Source organism: Saimiri boliviensis, chromosome 8, assembly GCF_048565385.1.
Source record: "Saimiri boliviensis isolate mSaiBol1 chromosome 8, mSaiBol1.pri, whole genome shotgun sequence".
In the NCBI taxonomy this organism is placed as follows: Eukaryota; Metazoa; Chordata; class Mammalia; order Primates; family Cebidae; genus Saimiri; species Saimiri boliviensis.
Genome location: NC_133456.1, coordinates 71,553,615 through 71,573,708, shown reverse-complemented (window position 1 = coordinate 71,573,708; position 20,094 = coordinate 71,553,615). Strand labels below are relative to the sequence as shown.

The window sequence follows — 20,094 nt, the reverse complement described above, 5'->3', positions numbered from 1 at the left end:
AGAGATACTCAGTGACTATAAGCATAACTAGAAAAATAAATAAAAATGAATTACAATCCACAGCTTATAATCAAAGGGAATAATATGAATAGAAGAAACTTAACTTCAATGCAAAACTAATCAAAATCTAGAAAGATTTTCCACAGAATCTGACAAGCATTGTAAGTGGCATATAGAAGAATAAAGGTTAATATAATTCTAAAAGAAAAAGGTGGGGGTTCTGCCTGCCAAATACCAAGACCTATTAAAAAAACTATAATTAAAACCCTGCATTATTTATGCACCAACAAACGAACGAAACAGAATAGAGTACCTAGAATGAGACCAAGGTATATGAAAAGGAATGCTGGTATATGATAGGGTATGTTAAAGACAACGCCGGCGTATGACAGAGCATGTGAAAGACAACACTCGTTATGTGTTGTAAATGGGTCATTTGTGACAGGGAAGGCAAACAACACAGACTTGTGGAGAAAGGATGCCTCATTCAATAAACAGCACTGATACAAGAAACTTTCAATATGAGAGAAAACAAATTCCCTACCTTATTCCGTATACAAAAACCAATTCCAGGTATCTTAAAGACCTAAGTTTTGAAAAACTAAATTTTAAAACAATTTGAAGAAAATGCTAGGAAAACAGATTTATGATCCTAGTAAAAGAACTGCCAAATATGTAATAAAAAGCAGAAATCATATGTCTAATAAATTTACCTACAAATTTAAAATTTCCATATAAAAAAGACATCATAAAGTTAAATACAAGGGACAGACTAGAAGATACTGACAACATATACAACAAAGAATTAGCAACTAGACTATAGCAAGGATAAGGAAAAGCCAAATTACCCAGTGGAAAATAGGCAATCTATTCATACGAATAAAATTGAGGATAGCTGCATCTCACTAGCAGTCAAGAAAATGCAAATTAGAACAAAATGAGACACTGTTTCACATCCTTCAGACTGGTACATTTTTTCAAGTCTGACAGTACAAAGTGTTGAGTAAGATGTAGGGAAAGGAGAACTCTCATGTTTTAGAAAATAATTTGGCAATATTTAGTAACAGTCATAATGTACATACCCCATGACCCAGCAATTCCACTTCTAGGTATTTCACTTCAAAGTAAACAAACAAACAATAATAGTCATTGGAACACTTTCTGCAATAGGAAAAAATTGGTAACAATCCAAATCTACATTAGAAAAGAAGAACCCACCTCCCCCAGACTGGTTGGGCAGGGACTGCTTCATTTTGGTAGTTCCAAAGCCTAACAACAAAAATGCTATCACAGAAAATTAATCCACTCACAAAAAATGAGTGAATTAATGAATACATGAGAAAGACATGGTGTTACCTAAAAGGGAATGCAGAGCTGAGAAATGGCTTTTGTTAAATGGACAACAAAACCAAAGCAGACAAAATCTCTGCCTTCCTGAGATAAACAAGACAAGTAAGTTTTGAAGTAGGTTAAATAGTGTTAAGTGCTGAGAAATCAAGCAGGGAAAGGCAACAGGGAAGTATTGCGGAGGGTCAGAATTTTATACTGAATGGCCGGAAAAGGCTTCACTCATGAATAAGAGAATATTTGAATAAAGACTTGAAGAGAGAGAAGGAGCCAGCAGATGTCTGTATGAAGAACATTCCAGGAAGAGGTGTAACAGCCAGGACAAAAATCCTAAAATTGAAATACATTTGGGATTTCTGAATTGCAGTAAGGCTAGTGTGGATAAAGAAGAGTGAGTAAGGAGTGATGAAGGATGAGAAATGAATTGGAAGAAGTGTAGGGGCTGGGATACAGATCAAGCAGACTTTGGCTTTCACTCTCAACAAAAAAGTAAGCACTTGGAAAACCTTAAACAGAGGGATTACATGATCTAACCTGTTTGGTAAAATCACTCTGGTTGCTACATTGAAAACAAGACTGCAAGGACAGAAGGGGAGAAACAATGAGATGAACTAGAAGCTTTTGCAATAGTCTAGGTAAGAGGTAGCAGCTTAGTCCAGGGTGGTGGCAGAGAAAGGAGAGAGAGATGGTTCAGGATACATCATTTTTAGCAACAAGAAAAAGGGAGATATGATTTGTTCCCCAAACACTTAAATGAACTCATAAGTAAAACACTTCTTAAAATGGTTTTTTAACTGACAAATAAAAATTTTATATATTTATGGTGCACAACATGATATTTTGAAGCAAAGCATTTTTCGATTCATGTGTCTTTCTTTGATTTATTCTCCCCACAAATGTATCTATAGAAAAAAAAGCAGCTGACATTGAAAGTCCTACACCTACTGCTTAGAATTTAACAGATTCTTAACAATGTATTAGCAATATTATGCATATATCTTTTGTTATTAATATGACTAAATTAAAATCAATAGTTTTACATTAACATATTAATAATCACTGGTGTAACTGACATAAAATGAAATGTCTACACTTGTAAAAAGAATTTGAGACTTGAAGGAAAGGAAGAAGAAATACTTACAGGTATAATTATTTAATGTCTGGGATTTGCTTCAAAATAACTAAAGAGAGTGAGGACAGTGGGTGGGGGAAATAGATAAAACAAGATTGGTCATGTGCCAATAATTGCAAAAGTTGGGTAAAGGATAAATCATACCCTTTGCCCAACTTTAAATTATACCATAAAGGGGCTCATTATATCACTTTCTCTACTTTTGTATGTGATTGAAATTTGCCATAACACTTAAAGAATAAAAATAACTGTACCAGCTCTACCGACTTCACACAGTAGTAAGACATATATACAACATCTGCTTCTGTTCCTAAGTTTTCCAAAATACAAGGGAATGAATGAATGGTTGACACCTACACTTATCATCCTATTCTTCCTTCTTTGCTGAGGGGCACTCCACTTCCAATTAAAATGTGGAGACAGACAGAGCTTAACTAATTAATATCCTTAATTTGATATTTCATCCAAATCTTTGATAATCAAATAGTTTTTAAAGAGAAACAAGTATGATTACCTGCAAGCTGTAACTTAATGTTAAGGAGGATAGACTACATGCTAACAATTTCAAATGAAGGCCAGGCACAGCAGCTCACACCTGTAATCCCAGCACTTTGGGAGGCCAAGGTAGACAGATCACGTCAGGAGTTCAAGACCACCGGTCAATACGGTGAAACCCCGTCTCTACTAAAAGTACAAAAATTAGCTGGGAATGGTGATCATGCCTGCAATCACAGCTATGTGGGAGGCTGAGGCAGGAGAATCACTTGAACCAGTGAGTGGAGGTTGCAATGAGCCGAGATCACGCCACTGCACTGAGGTTGCAGTGAGTCGAGATTGTGCCATTGCACTCCAGCCTGGTAACAGAGCCAAGACTCTGTCTCAAATTAAAAAAAAAAAAAAAAAAAAAAAATCAGTTGGGTGTGGTGGTGCATGCCTGTAATCCCAACTACTTGGGAGGCTGACAGGCAGGAGAATTGCTTGAACCTAGGAGGTGGAGGTTGTAGTGAGCCAAGATCACACCACTGCCCTCCAGCCTGGGCAACAAAGCAAGACTTTCTCAAAAATATATAAATTAAATAAAAATTCAAAAGAATTTGCCAATACCATGTATAGATAAGAAAAGAAGAAAATAAAAAACTGTACAGACAATTTTAAGTGAACCAGTCGGAAAAAAAATTTAGTGTTTTAGTTTTCTCCTAAGCACACCCAAGAGTCAAACAGTTCCCTCAGAGCCATTTCCAAGAGTTGAGAAGTAACAGAAACTCAATGCATGTCATTCACAACACTGGAGAATGTTTACTGAATGCATTATAACCACATATACAAAAGAAATACAAACACTGGCTGGGCACAGTGGCTCACACCTCAGCCTCCCGAATCCCAGCTACTCCAGAGACTGAGGCAGGAGGATTGCTTGAGGCCAAGAGTTTGAAGCCAGCCTGGGCAACATAGTGAGATCCCCATCTCTACAAAAAAAAATTTTTTTTAATTAGCTGGGTGTGGTGGCCAATGCCTGTAGTCCTAGCTACTCAGGAGGATCATTTGAGCCCAGGAGTTTGAGGTTGCAGTGAGCTGTGCTCACACCACTACACTCCAGTTTGGGAGACAAAGTGAAACCTTATCTCAAAAACAACAACAACAACAAAAAATACACACACACACACACACACACACACACACACACACACGAAGTATTGACTTAAAAATAAGTCTCCTAGTAGTTCCCATATAAATATCCAATCAAGAATTTTGTTTTAGAGACAGGGTCTCACTCTGTTACCCAGGCTGTAATGCACTGGCACAATCATAGCTCACTGTAGCCTTTCCTGTGTTCAAGCGATACTACTGCCCTCTCCCAAGCAGCTGGAACTAAAGGCAAGCACCACTATGCCCAGCCAATTTTTAAATTATTTGTAGACACAGGGTCTCACTATGTTGCCTATTCTGGCCTTAAACTCCTAGTCCCAAGCAAGCCTCCTGTGTGTCTCCCGAAGTGCTGAGATTACAGGCTAGAGCCACCACACCTGGCCTAGAATGTCTTTCTTGTGCTTTGTAACAGAGACACTCCAGGAAAAAAAAGCAAAATAAAGAATACCTGAGAATAAAATATTTTAACTATGTTTATGAACTAAAATAGTGGGTTTCATTTTGATATTTAAAGAAAATACCATTCACTTTTGAGAATAAAAAAATAAAAATTAAACAATAAAAAATACACATTTTTGGTAAAAACTAAGCTAATCATTAATATTATCTTGCTTAGAATGATCAGTACTCAGACAACTACAGAAACAAAATGAAGAATAAGCAGCCTGGCTAAATCTAGAACCCCACAGCAGTCAACGCTGACTTGAAAAATTATTTCCAATGGACCAAATATAAAGTTAGTCTATCAGGCAGCTTCTAGTCTCTTAGATATAACGTAGACCAACACTCTAAAAACTGAAAACTAACAGAAAAAAAGCCTAGGTAAAATCAAAAAGTCCTTAGAATGAAAAACTTTCTTGAATCTGCCTATGCCAGGCATTATATATGGTTACCATAATCTAAAACAACGCTGTCAAACAGAAAAATGACCTAAGCCACACGTTGATTTTCTTAGTTTCAACATTTTTCAAAAAAGGTAAAAATAAAAAAGTAACAGTTAATATTTAACCCAATATATATGTACAATTATATAACCCAACATGTAATCAATTAAAAAATAAGAGATATTTTACATCCTTTTTCCAAACTAAGCCTTCAAGATCCATTGTGTATTTCATACACACACATCTCAATTCATAGTAGACACTCATTTCAGGTGCACATTTTGACAGCCATATGTGGATACCATACTGAATAGCATAGGTCTAGAAAATATTTAATGACAATAACGGTAATCATCAGGCTCTTTAGAGGATCTGGAGCCGGCGTCCCCAAACTTCTTATACAGGGGGCCAGTTCACTGTCCCTCAGACCGTTGGAGGGCCGCCACATACTGTGCTCCTCTCACTGACCACCAATGAAAGAGGTGCCCCTTCCTGAAGTGCAGCTGGGGGCCGGATAAACGGCCTATGGGGGCCGCATGCGGCCCGCAGGCCGTAGTTTGGGGACACTTGATCTGGGAGCAAGTTGACCTACTTCAGTGTTGCTGGGAACACCTGAGATTCCTCTAACGCTTTACCCTCTTCCTAACCAAATGCAAAACCGGTATCGAAGAATATATGTCTGAAATAGAGATAAAGCAGCACATATTCCCAGATCTAGGTTCTTAAACATTAATTGAGGTTAAAACTTATCCACACACAAAAAAATAATACCACCATAGGCCAGTGCTTCCTTTATCTATTCATTCATTCATTCATTCCTTGGAAAAGAGGCAAAGAATGCAGGTATTTTCAAACTGATGCTGAATTAGATCTGATATTCATTCATTTACTCAACCAACATCCGGCAGGTGAATACCTACAATGGGCCAACTGCTGTCTTGAGTGTAATGAATACAAATACGAGTAAGACGTGGTTTGTTTGTTTTTTAAGATGGGGTTTCACCATGTTCGGCAGGCTGGTCTTGAACTCCAGACCTCAGGGGATCCGCCCACCTTGGCCTCCAAAGTGCTTGGATTACAGGCGTGAGTCACCGCACCCGGCCAAAGACATGGTTCTTATCCTGAGATATTTATAGGCAGGCTAGTCTAGTAAGTGAGATTTCTAGACTTCCATAATGTGTTCTGTAAAAACATGAGCTCACTATTCTTTTCAGACACGGTCTCACTGTCACCCAGGTTAGAGTGCAGTGGTACAGAAATGGCTCACTGTAGCTTCAAACTCCCTGGCCCAAGTAATCTTCCACCTTAACTTTCCAAGTAGCTGAGACTCTAAGTCAGTACCACAACATCCAGCTAATTTTTTTTCCTTTCCTAGAGACGGGATCTCACTATGCTAACTAGGATACAGGAATTCACTTTTAATGTTATATAGCAGGACTAACGGAAACAGAGCATGAGTCACAGATGCAAGTCACACAGGTAACTTTAAAATTTCTACTACCTACCTAAAAAAAAAAAAAAAAAAGAAATGCATAAAATTCTAAAATTTTACTTATATATCCAAAATATTATATTTCAACATGTAGCTAATAAAAAAATGAGGGTTTTTTTTTTTTTTTTTGAGATGGAGTTTCGCTCTTGTTCCCAGGCTGGAGTGCAATGGCGCGATCTCAGCTCACCGCAACCCCCGCCTCCTGGGTTCAGGCAATTCTCCTGCCTCTACCTCCTGAGTAGCTGGGATTACAGGCACGTGCCACCATGCCCAGCTAATTTTTTGTATTTTTAGTAGAGACGGGGTTTCACCATGTTGACCAGGATGGTCTTGATCTCTTGACCTCGTGATCCACCCACCTCAGCCTCCCAAAGTGCTGGGATTACAGGCGTGAGCCACCAGGTCTGGCTTTTTTTTTTTTTTTTTTTTTTTTTGAGACAGAATCTTGCTCTGTTGCCCAGGCTGGAGTCCAGTGATCTTGGCTCACTGCAACCATCGCCTCCCAGGTTCAAGCAATTCTCCTGCTTCAGCCTCCTGAGTAGCTGGGATTACAGGCACCTGCCACCACGCCGGGCTAATTTTTGTATTTTTATTAGAGACAGGGTTTCACCATGGTGGCCAGGCTGGTCTCAAACTCCAGGTGATCCACCTGCCTTGGCCTCCCACAGTGCCCGGCCAGTTTTCACATTTTTTAATACTATTTTTGAAATCCAATGTGTTATTTTATACATAAGAATATCTCTACTTAAAGTAGCCACATTTCAAACATAACGGCCAGCAGTTTTACGGATTTGTTTTTTAGAAAATTAAGAACAATCTGGCAGTTTCAGGTACAGGAAAAAGTAACGTAGCAGCGAGAGGCTTGAACATGTTCACAGGTTGAAGGAAAGGGGAAAGAGAAAGAGAACAAACATACTAACGGTAACGATGGAGTATGGGCAGCGGGATGGAAGAAAAGGATTAAAAGCTTAAGACTTGTTATCCTGGAAAAGAGGGCTGCATCTTCCTTGTGACTTCGGGGAAAGAAGAGAAGAATTAAGTACCAGTATAAGCAAGTTTGGTGAGTGTGAGAAAGAATAGAAACTTGAGGGAGTTCAGATTAAGACCCTTCCCCTTTTCCTCAGTTAATCAGAAGACAATCTTAGCAGCCTCCTACCACCATCGCCAATACAATCTAAAGGGATTACATTTATGAAACAATTTAAGAAACAGTTATCCTAGTATGACTTTTTTTTAATAATTATTTTCTAGCTTTTTTCTGGGCTAGTCAATCTTGATTTGTCACTTTTGTCTCTAAACACAGAAACACTACAGGTTCATCCTTTCCTTATCTATTATTTGTTCAGCGACAGGTACCCAATGTCTACTCATGTTGAGTCAGTGTGGCCCTGACCAACATTTGTATCCCCAGTATTCAGCATATTTTAATACCAGCACAAAGTGCTTTAAAAATGTAGTACTACACTGTCCTGTAAAGAAATATTACATTCAACTAAAATATGTACCGACACAGACTTTCATTTAAAAGTCTAAATTGGTGTTGGCCAATAGAATTTTCTGTGATAATGAAAATATGAACTAATCTGATAGCCAATGGCAGCCAACAGACACATGAAATCGAATTTTAATAGCCACATATGGTTAAAATTTTAATTTTAATGACCACATGTGACTAATAGCTACTGAACAGGTCTAAATATTAGAATACAGTAAGTAGCTAATGGCATTTCCACAATAATAATCAAGGTGTTGTCATCTCTAATGAGTTAATACATAAAATATACTACTGAAAATGTGTACACTTTGAATACTAACTGTTCCACAAAGACACCATAGAGAATTTTTTAGTGTAAAATAACTTTAGCATTGTGTGCTAAAAATCAAAGAACAAAAAGGAAATGGATATTCCAATATTTTCGTTTTCAGTCTACTTTCCCCATAGAAAAGATCAAGCTTCTGTCAATCTTCTGATTTTTTCCATCTTCTCAAGTAGTGAAAATGCTTTGTTGTGATAAGGAGTCACACTTTTTTTTAATTAAAAAGAAATTACTAGAGCATAGGCGTTGTTTCTGTAATAAAACAACTTTGTGAGATATTAGTTGAAAATCAAGATTCATATAATAAATTAAGTAAGCTTATAACTCCAACCTGTCCTTAGGATTTGCTTGTCCATTTCCCCAAATTTATCCTATTTATCTGAATTTTAAAACAAACCCATTGCTAAAAGTCATGTTGAATTCAATCCACTGAGTCAAAAGAAATATAATCTAAACTATATTCTTCCTGAGTTGAGTAATTCCTAGTATAGTAAAATATACTTTCATTACTCTGTATGAACTGTCCTTGATGTTTAATTTACATGACCAGAGACACAAAAGTCCTACACTGGCCCAGGTATTATTAGGTACTGAGAGGATCTGATAACTTAAAACCAGTGAGGTGAGCAGCTAAATGTCAGAGACAGCATTTTTTAAGCACAGCAACTTGTTCAACTCGTCAACCATCCTGTAAGGCGGCTGCCTTGTAAAATAACCACAAACAACTTCCGGCCCTTCCTTTTAGCTGTGTTCATTTGAAGCCATTTTAAAAAAATTACCAGATTTTCTGTCTTGAAGATGAGCGTGGTTATACAACCAGGATTTTACTCTGGCTAAAAAATACCTTAACAGTGAGAAAGGATGTCTCAATCTATTTTAAAAAGCTTTAAGAGAACCACTTTAAAATGATCTTCCTACCACACAAGAACACCATGAGGTAAATCAGCCTTGGACACATGAAGATTTGGCAAATCAAAAGCATAAGGCAAATCTGTAACAATTAACTTCCTGAGTAAAATTACCGTGCTATGGCTTACTGCAACAAAGCCGAAGTATTACAAGATGGTATTCTAATGACATCATTAGCTTGGTTTCCTAATAAAGCATGTATCTGGGATATCTGAATTTACAAGGCTAAAAATAGTCCACATTTGTAGGAGGGACTGGTAGGCAGTTTTTTTTCTCTCTCTCTCTCCACACACACACACACACACACACACACACACACACACACACATTTTGATAATGATGCCCACTGCAAAACGAAGTAACAGAAGACTGGCTCTGAAATCCCATTCTGCTTAGTCTTAACGTTAAAATGCTTTCCTAGAGCAGAAGGGGAAAAGAGGTATCAATGTTCATCCCAGTTTCTTCTTCACTAAATGTTACCACTGCATTGTAGAAGCATTAAGTTAATGCGACTGAGAAATTAAATAGCAGCCGGCCTCACCACACAGATAAGGTTAGGCTTCTCCAGCCAGGAGCAATTTCAGTCCTGATTGTCACAGCTGCCTCAGTGTTGTAATTTCCGCGCCCCAGCTGCAAGGAGGCTGGGAAGAGTTTTCTCTCCGAATTAATCCTGGGAAAGGTGGCACTTTTTACAGGCCTTAAATCACTCTTTTCTAAGATGTTTTGTTGCTGGTGTCCAGATGTTCCAGTCATACCGGAAAGTTAACTATTCTTTCCAAACCTGTCTCGTTCAAAGTACCTCGAGGAGAAGGGGAAAAAAGGTTCCCACTGGAAAAGTTTCACTGGGGTGGGGACAGGACGAGGTCGGAAGGAAACCCCGGCAAGCAGCGCTCATAATTATCCTAACTCTCGTTTCCGAAGCCAGACCCGGACAGTCCTGCTTTCCCGTTTCCAGGCCCGGGGGAGACACGTCTGTCGCCCAAGGGGTTACAGTCTTTTAGCGGAGGCGGCCGCCTCCCCAGGAATCCACCCAGCTCGGAATCGTGACCCGCTTCCCCAAGTCCGTGACGAGCGGGGGCAGAAGGCAGGTTCTTCTCTCCCCGTCACCCGAACCCGTCCCGAATCGCACCAGGTAAGACGCGCCTCCCCTCCCCCGCAGCCCTCCCGCCGCTCGGCGCCCGCGCCCCGTTTCCCCAGGGGGCGCCGCCACCCCGCTCGGGACTCCCGCCTCGGGTCACAGCCGCCCCGGAGCGGCCGTGGGAGGAAGTCACGGAGAAGCTCCGGGAGGAAGCGGCCGCCTCCCGCCAACCTCTGCGGCCGCGACTCGGAAGCGAGACGAGCGCGGGGCTGCGCGGGGCTTCTCCGGCCCTGGGCCCCCCGCCCGTCCCCGCCGCGGCCTACCCGGCCTCCCCGCTCGGCGGCGCCGGCCTGTCCCCGCCCGGACACACGAAGCGCGTGGAAGGAAGGGGGCACCTACCAGCTGCTGCCGGACCCAGCGCCACATTCCCCCGTCGTCGCCGTCCCGGTCCCGCGGGGCGCGGGGGCCGCGGGGCCGCAGCTGTAAGCCGACCGGACTCGGGCGGGAGCGGGCGCGTCCCTCGGGCCGAAGTTCCGCTTGCGGCCGCCGCCGCCTCACTCCCCGCGCCGCGTCCCCATCCCGCGGCGCCGGCCCCGAGTCCTACAGGCGCGGCCCCGGCGCCGCCCCCGCCCGGCGCAGCTGAGCCTCCCGCCGCGCCGCAGCCACCTTCATTATTGTCACACGTAGCGCCGCGCACCCCGCCCCCGCCCCGCTCGGCCCCCGGACCCACCCGGGCCCGCCCCCGGCGCCCCGGCCCGCCCCCGGACGTGACGACAGCGCGTGCGCCTACGCAGGGGGCCGGCGCGCCTCGCCGCCGTTCGGAGTCGGGGGTCGGCGTAGTCGGTCCGGGGAGAAGCGAACGCGGAGCGATGCCGGGTTCCCGAACGCTGCTTCTGCCCGCCGCCGCCCTCTCCGGGTTCTGGGGTGCGATGAGGTCGCGTGTGTGGGCCTGGCCGTCTCCGAGCCTCCGTCGCCGCCTCCCGTGGCGGGTCCGTCTCGGGCTCCCTGGCGTCTCCGGACACGCACGCGCACCATCTGGAGCGTCTGTGACTCAAAGTTTCTCTCCAGAGGTCCCAGTTTGGGTTCCGTCAAGTTGTCAGGCCTCGTCTTTAGCGGACGGCGGAGACGAGACGGCGCCAGGGAAATCTTGGCGACTCCCCTTAAGTGATTCGAGAGCGATGCAACTGCCCCGAGCCCGGGACAGCGTGGACCCCTGTTTCCAGGAGAACGGATGGGGTGTTCAGTCCTGCCGTGTGCTGAATCGGACAGGTTCAGGGGAGGGTGATCTGTGTAAAAAGGCAGCCCATTGCTGTTAACTGCCAAAATTCTGCAATCCAAAACACCCGCAGAAGTCACTTGACCCAGGCTAAGTGTGGGGATGACAGGCTCAGAAGGAATATACAAGCAACTGGAACAAGGCTTTGACTTTAAAGGTTTGGCGTTGTTTAAAAGCAGCCCCGTATACACACTACGTTATGTTTCTGTATTGAGTGCTGTATTTTTGCTGAATTAAAGCACACTTCACCAATAGACGTTTGTGGTTTTAAAAAAAAAAATTAAGCAAGAGCAATTCCGAATGAAATTTGCTTGACTAGGCAAGTCGCTGCATATAACCCTGAATCTTCTAGTTTCAGTAGACATTTCTTATTATATAATGCTTATCCAGCACCACAAATAGAACCTTTCTTTGGGGATATTTGTGATCTATAAAACCAACATGGAATTTTATATTATAAATCATCCAACTTCAAAAAATACTAGATCTTCGAAAAGTCATCTTTTATTCTAAACCCTACTTTATGACCCTAAAAGGAAGTTTGAGGTACATTTAGTAATAGAACCTCACTACCATTCATGCAGCACCCAGGTCCTGTATCAGGTTCTTTATTTGTATGCTGTAACTTAACTCCAGTCCATCCCTTGAAGTAAATATGATTATTCCTATTTTATATAGATGCAGAAATGGAGGTTCACACTAAGTAATTTGGCAAAGCTGGAATTCAGCTTCTGGATTGTCAAGCAATGATGCTAATGCTCTTAAGCTACGTCAAGAAACAAAAATATGGTCATGCCTACTTTTATTCATCTGCAAATGATCTGATCACAAATTCGGCCTGGAAATTTTTACTTATATGCCACTAAAATTCTTCGAGATAACATAAGACATAGCAATCTGGAGAACTGTGTATCATTATTTAATTGTGCCCAAATTTCAAAAGGAAGAAGTTGGGGGAAGGGGTTGATTTCTAGTGCTTTGATGGAATATAGTAAGAAGTAATCTCAAGTTAAATATGTAACAATCAAATTGAAGCTCAAACTGTCAGGAACAGAATGAGCAGCACAAGTAGTATTTTAAGCATTAAACAAGAGCAGTCCTATACACCTCACGTTAATACAAAGAGCATAAGCTAGGAGACCGCGTTTTTGTTTTTTGTTTTTGAGACAGGGTCTCACTCTGTCACCCAGGCTGGAGTGCAGTGGTACAATCTCAGCTCACTGCAACCTCCCTCCACCTCCAGAGTTTTAGCGATTCTCCTGCCTCAGCCTCCTGAGTAGCTGGGATTACAAGCATGCGCCAGCCACTATGCCCAAATAATTCTTCTGGTTTTAGTAAAGATGAGTTTTCACCATGTTGGTCAGGCTGGTCTCGAACACCTGACCTAGTGGTCTGCCCACCTTGGCCTCCTAAAGTGCTGGGATTACAGGCATGAGCCACCCTGCCCAACCAAGGAGAAGTTTTTATACTGTAGGGGTCAAGGGAAAGCTTTCCCGTTGGCCCTCCAAAGATTTGCCGAAAAATCAACTTGCAAAAGGCAGATTAATTAGAGAAAAGGCACATAAATTTAATGTGCACACAGTGTGCACATGAGGAGAATCATAGAGTGAGTGCCAACTCCCTCATGTGGTTCACAAATTTGTATACCATCCTGGCAAAATAGGGTATGGGAGTGGGGAGAAGAGGAATTCTGTTGAGGAAGTTATTAGGGAAGATGAATGGATCAGGGAACAGAAATTAACTTGTGTGTTATTTTGTCAAAGGATCTATTTAGGTGTGGTTACATTCTTGGTCTTACAGGAAGGGGAAGGAAAAACAATCGGTGGGTTCAGGTCTTGTGCAGGTGAAGGAACTTCAGCTTCATCATGTGCTTTGGGGGAGACGGTGGGCAGAGAGGGAAGGCCAGAGAGGTGTTTACACTTCCTCAGTAAAGCATGTCAAAACACTATCTTCGGGATATTGATTTTGTTATACCCAAGCGAGTTTAAACAGAGACGCCGCGCACTGAGTTTGTTGAGAGTCCACCTTTATGCCGGCGTCCGAGAGTCAGCTAGAGCTCAAACGCCTCGGCCAAGAACAAAGGGCGATCCACATTTTTATACCAGTTTAGGGTCAGGGGGCGGTAAGCAGATTATTACAGAAGCAGAAGGAACAGGTTAGGGGAGAAGGGGGCCCTAACAAAAAGTTCTACTTAAAATTGTTTTTTTGCTCAGGATGTGGGGTAGCAGTGTGGGGTAGCAGTTACACGGTTACAGATACAGGATATATAGGGCCAGTGGGCCCTGTTTCTCAGAAAATTGGTTACAAAGATGCCAGGTGTCTCAGACCACAAGCTTTCAGAACAGAATGCCATACATAACTCAGGGTGGGCAAACATAGCTCAGGGTGGGCAAAATGGAGTTGGCAGGATTGCTTAAAATGTATTCATTATAGCCAAGCTCAAGCTGGGGTATTTCAATTTCTGAGCCCCAACAATACTATAATTATAATCCCTTGGTGGTGGTGAAATCAGTTTAGTGTATCATGATCTGTATTTTAAAAAATAGAATAGAAAGCATCACAATAAGCACAGAGTAAGTACTAACGTGTGTTTTGTAGAATTTTCATACATGTACATCAGGTCACAATATAAAAGCAATTTCTTCCTATTGGTTGTGGTTAGAAGGTCTGAAAAACATTGAGATGGATAAACACAGGACTTAAGGACTTAAGAAGGCAGGCACCCGCTATAAAGCAAAGAGAGGGGGAAGATGTGCTTGGAGTCGGTGGTAATTCGTTCATTCCACAACTATTTCTTACATGTATTGAGCATCAAATGTATGCATAACAACTGCCTAAAACTAGGAGGAGACACAGGCAACTTTTAAAGTGAGCCTCTTTTCTCTGGGTAGTTTAAAATCTAGTTGGAAAAAGAAGTTGCAAGGGGAATCAGTTAAATAACAACCAAGTCAGTATGGGATTAAGTCCTAAAGAACTATACAACAGTAGACACTGATTTCAGAAAATTGATGTGAGCGTTAGCGATTGGGGAAGGTTTCAGAAGCAAGGAGCTGAATTTAAGCTGAACTTGATGTGGGCGTATGAAGCTAGGAGGGAAAGTCTTCCCAATAGGAAGAACTGCAGGAGCAAATAGAGAGTCAGGAAAGCTCAAGATGTTTGAGGTACAACCAACTTGGAGTAGTAAGAGGTGGGATTGGATAAGGAAGGAGAGGCATAGCATGGGGAGGGTTTCTGTCTAGTCATAAGAGTTTACGGGAAATGGGTGTACTCTGGAATTTTCTGATCAGATTAATGGCAGGGTGAAATCAGAGTATTAGTCTGTAGACGTTATATGTGATAGGTTGGAGAGAGAAGGAAGGTCAGTTAGAAAGTTATTGCTAGAGTGAAACATTAAGTTGGAAAGTGCTGGGCTGGCAGAGAACCAGAAGTAGCCAACAGTTATAGGAAGCCGTGCTGTGCTGCAAGAAAACTGGAAATGTAACCTGTTCCAAGAATATGCTTACCAGCATGTCGTAACAACCACTGAATAAATGGTAAATGTGGTTCTTACAGTTGAGTAAACGTGTTACTGTAATTCTGTGCTAGTTATACTGTGAGACATGTTCATTCCCAAGAGAAAAGCATCTCCTAGTTAGGTACAATATTCTCAGCTATAACACAGACAAAAACAAAGAGAGCTATTTTTCTTGATGAGAACATCTTGGACCATCAATAGGAAGCACAGACTACAGCCTTGTTAAGGTCGACATTTGTGGCTCATTCATTTTGGTGCCCACAGCATCTAAGGAGTACTCAATAAATGGAAAATGAGCTAATGAAGCCAGTGACTGATAAGGAGAAAGAAATCAAAGTGATATAGAGCCAAACATACTGAATAACTTTAGTGGATCCCAAGCTATGCAGTAAGAGCAGTAGTCACCATCCTTCAGACCCAGGTACTTCCTTTTGTGCCTCTCTGAACTCTTCAAGGGTCAGTCTGCTTGGAGGACACAGCCTTGCCAATCTGTTGCCACTATTATTATTATTATTATTATTATTATTATTATTATTATTGAGACAGAGTCTTGCTCTGTCACCCAGGCTGGAGTGCAGTGGCACAGTCTCAGCTCACTGCAACCTCTGCCTCCCAGGTTCAAGTGATTCTCCTGCCTCAGCCTCCTAAGTAGCTGGGATTACAGGTGGGTGCCACCATGTTGGGCTAATTTTTGTGTTTTTAGTATAGACAGGGTTTCACCGTGGCCAGGATGGTCTCGATCTCCTGACCTTGTGATCCGCCCACCTTGGCCGTCCAAAGTGCTGGGATTACAGGCGTGAGCCACAGCGCCTGGAGCCCTAATTGTTTCTGTAGTGATGGTGCTATCAGATGGGTCCTAGAATCTGCTCTTATTTTTTAAAAAAGGATAACTTTTTACTTCTTCACAATCATAAATCTAGTACTAGATTACAAATTATTCTACTGAAAAAGCAGTTTCCTTCTGATTATCATTTCAGGATTTGCAGACCAGACTTTAGGCATGAAAGAACAGACTTTAAGCAAACTTTTCTAGTACTGAACAGGATTATATAGTTTATCACCTTGTGAAGAATTTCATTAGAAACATCTCATTACAATTTGCATCTTTTCTTGAAAATTTCTCAGATAGTGGGCAAAGTTATATGAATTCAGTTTTATTTTTTGGCTACTTATGCTTACATAGAACTGATACTCAAAGCCAGTGTCAGTATTAGAATTCACAAAAATGATCCCTTTTTTGAAAGATGAGAAAGTACACAAAACATAAATACCTTCTGTACTTTCCCTCTTCCTTATTTTTAAGTTGCCTTTTAATAACTTGATACTATCTTTGGATGAGCTGGATATAGGATTCTTGTAAAAGCGATTTTAAAATATCTTGTAAAAGATACAATGGGGAAAAAGGAATGAACTTTGTTGTGTATGTTTTTGGCTTAAGGAGAGAAGGAAGTTAGTAGACAGGTGGCTTCTGATTGAATTACTGACAGAAATACTGGTGGCCTCAGATCAGCTGCAGCAAAACTAAAATTGCTAAAACTGTTATTGTTAAGACAGTCTCCAGCACTTAACTAACTTTTCGGTTACCTGTGCTGCACCATAGGTCAAATTGTGTAGCCATCTAGGAGGCATTAGTTTTATAATAGTTTCTTATAGATGTCCCAGGTTTCATTTTTTGAGGTTAGATTTTTCCCCCCCAAGATGGAGTCTTGCTCTGTCACCCAGGCTGGAGTGCAGTGGAAGCCCCTCAGCCCACTGCAAACTCCACCTCCCAGGTTAAAGTGATTCTTCTGCCTCAGCCTCTTGAGTAGCTGGGATTAGAGGAACCCACCACTACGCCTGGCTAATTGTTGTATTTTTAGTAGAGATGGGGTTTCACCATGTTGGTCAGGCTGGTCTTGAGCTCCTGACCTCATGATCTGCCTGTCTTGGTTTTCCAAAGTGCTAGGATTACAGACATGAGCCACTGTGCCTGGCCGAGATTAGATATTTTATGAGTGGGTTTTTTTTTTTTTTTTTTTTTTGAGACAGAGTTTCGCTCTTATTACCCAGGCTGGAGTGCAATGGCGTGATCTCGGCTCACCGCAACCTCCGCCTCCTGGGTTCAGGCAATTCTCCTGCCTCAGCCTCCTGAGTAGATGGGATTACAGGCACGTGCCACCATGCCCAGCTGATTTTTTGTATTTTTAGTAGAGACCAGGTTTCACCATGTTGACCAGGATGATCTCGATCTCTTGACCTCGTGATCCACCCACCTCGGCCTCCCAAAGTGCTGAGATTACAGGCGTGAGCCACTGCACCGAGTGAGTGTTTTGTTTTTTTCTGATTAAAATGACTACATTAGGTAGGTGTTTGCTAACAGCTGCTTCATAGATTTTCTATGCTAATGCATCCACAAATTGTGTTCAATGGCAAAAATCTGTGGCGTTACATTGCCCTTATATTTCTATTAGAATAGATTCAAAATTGTTTTCTGAGGAAAATCTTGGCTTACCTGACAAATATTTACTCTGTTTCCTTAATTTTGATAACACAGCATTAACCCTATTCCTGGCTCCGATGACTTCTAATGCAAATGAATATGCTCTAAATTGTTGACATGACTCTGCTTTTCGGATATTTTCAGAAATGCTGAGTCGGGAGAAGTAACAGGATTTCCTGAAATCTGCCCTGTGTTTGGGTGATCTAATTTTTATGTTTAGATTAAAAGAAAAAAAAAACACAAAAGAACACTGTCTCTTTTTTGGATAGGCTTCTTTTCATTCCTCCTGTGATTATTTTTACTGACTGCTGTTTGGTATCACACAAATACCCTAAGTCTAGGGACTGTAAGAGATGCAGGCTCAGGAACACTGGGACTGACTGTTTTTACTGCAGATGCGTCTGAGAACGTGCTAAATTATCACACTGTGTTCTCTTAACAAGAGCCTGCAGAAATTTAGTACCTCAAATAACTGCTTTTTTTTTTTTTTTGAGACAGGTTTCACTCTGTCGCCCATGCTAGAGTGCAGTGGTACAATCTTGGCTCACTGCAACCTCCGCCTCCTGGGTTCAAGCAATTCTCCCACCTCAGCCTCCCAAGTAGTCAGGATTACAGGCATGTACCACCACATCCAGCGAATTTTTGTATTTTTTGTAGAGATGGGGTTTCACCATGTTGCCCAGGCTGGTCTCGAACTCTTGAGCTAAAGCAATCCACCCGCCTCAGCCTCCCAAAGTACTAGGATTATAGGCGTGAGACAATGCACCTGGCCAACTGCTTTTCTTGAGCAATTACTTTTATAATCTTGTGGGCATTCCGAATTATATAATCAAATGTGCTTCCTTTCATTGTGTTGGTTGTTTAAAAATTCAGAGGCTTACTTTTAGCAAGTGCCCAGGCCCTATGGTGTACATTTTGTGAATTGCTTTTATCCCAGGTTCTTATTTTGTCTATTCTTAGTTTTTTGTTTTTTTTCTGATTGGTTACTCCACTTCCTTTATATCTTATTATACTGTATATATTGTTTAAGCTACTTTTGATGTTTTTTGGGTAGAAGAAATAGAAAATATAAGACATAATTATTCATGATAACGCCACAAAGTTTAATTTTAAAAGTAGGTAATGAGCTTAAAATAATTGAACCTGAAGATTATTCAATTTCCTTACTTCCACCATAATTACATGTATATTTTCACTATTTTACGATGACTATCCATGTAATTTGTATGAGGAGATTGACAGGAAAAACAAAATGATGAGTAAAGGCTGAAGCCAGGTGAGGCAGGGTGTGAAAAGAGGGTAAAAAATGTAAGCAGGGGCCAGGCGTGGTGGCTCACGCCTATAATCCCAGCACTTTGAGACGCCGAGGCGGGTGGATCACGAGGTCAAGAGATCGAGACCATCCTGGTCAACATGATGAAACTCCATCTCTACTAAAAATACAAAAATTAGCTGGGCATGGTGGCGCACGCCTGTAGTCCCAGCTACTCGGGAGGCTGAGGCAGGAGAATTTCTGAACCCAGGAGGCGGAGGTTGCGGTGGGCCGTGATCGTGCCATTGCACTCCAGCCTGGGTAACAAGAGCGAAACTCTGTCTGAAAAAAAAAAAAAAAAAAAAAATGTAAGCAGGAAGGAAATTTGCAGAATCCAAGAGAAATAAATAACTGTTCTTTAAGGTTGCAAGAAGTAGCATGGATTGGAAGTGGAGAATTGAGAAATACTAATTCAAAGAGACTGCTGTATGGAAAGCAGGAAGAAAGAGGCTAGTTGTTCAAGAGATTAGAATTCCCACAGTATCCACTATCTCTCCAAGTACTTAGCACACTGGTCGTCATGTAACTGTTTGCTGTAACCTCTTTAATGTCTGTCTTCCCCATGAGACTGTTCTGGAAGATAAGGACTCAGTTTGTGAAATTCATCAAGAGCTCAAGTGTATGTTTGTGTGACCAGCTGTTCCACAAAGAATAAACAACTTTTATGGCTAGGTGTGGTGGCTCAGCACTTTGGGAGGCTGAGGCAGGCAGATCACTTGAGGTCAGTTCAAGACCAGCTGAGCCAACATAGTGAAAACCCATCTCTACTAAAAATACAAAAATTAGCTGGGCATGGTGGGTGTTGCCCGTAATCCCAGCTACTCTGAAGGCTGAGACAGGAGAATCACTTGGACCTGGGAGGTGGAGGTTGTAATAAGCAAGATTGTACTACTGTACTCCAGCCTGGGTGACAGAGGGAGACCCCATCTCAAACACACACACACACACAAAAACAAAAAAACAGCTTTTAAGTGATCAGTGAAGAAATCAGGGAATTTTTAGACATCAATGATAAATTGGTCTTTTATGAGTAAAAAAGGGAAAAAAGAAGATAACTTGCTAGCTGAAAAGACCAAATGAAGTAAGAGGTGTTTCCTGTACAATACTAATTCAACCAAAGACTTCACAGACTCTTTAATGTTGCTATTCTGGTGAGGAAAATTGGTATCCTGTAGGTAATTCCTAGTGAAATTCAACATAATGTGTC

The 20,094-nt window shown here is 41.8% G+C and overlaps 1 protein-coding gene across 5 annotated transcripts in view; it reads right to left on the bottom strand.

Annotated features, from left to right (window-relative positions):
- The window catches only part of ATP11B (ATPase phospholipid transporting 11B (putative)), a 124,982-nt gene extending 113,996 nt beyond the window's left edge, over nucleotides 1-10,986 (bottom strand). For 3 of the 5 annotated variants that reach the window (XM_039478872.2, XM_074404595.1, XM_074404597.1), the window contains exon 1: nucleotides 10,706-10,985. In XM_039478872.2, coding sequence (XP_039334806.1) covers nucleotides 10,706-10,732 — 27 coding nt within the window. In that variant the 5' untranslated portion in view covers nucleotides 10,733-10,985. Of the gene's footprint in view, nucleotides 1-10,705 lie in introns of all 5 variants that reach the window. The other 2 variants (XM_074404596.1, XM_039478871.2) reach the window with 2 other exon arrangements.
- Nucleotides 10,987-20,094: the final 9,108 nt, after the last annotated feature.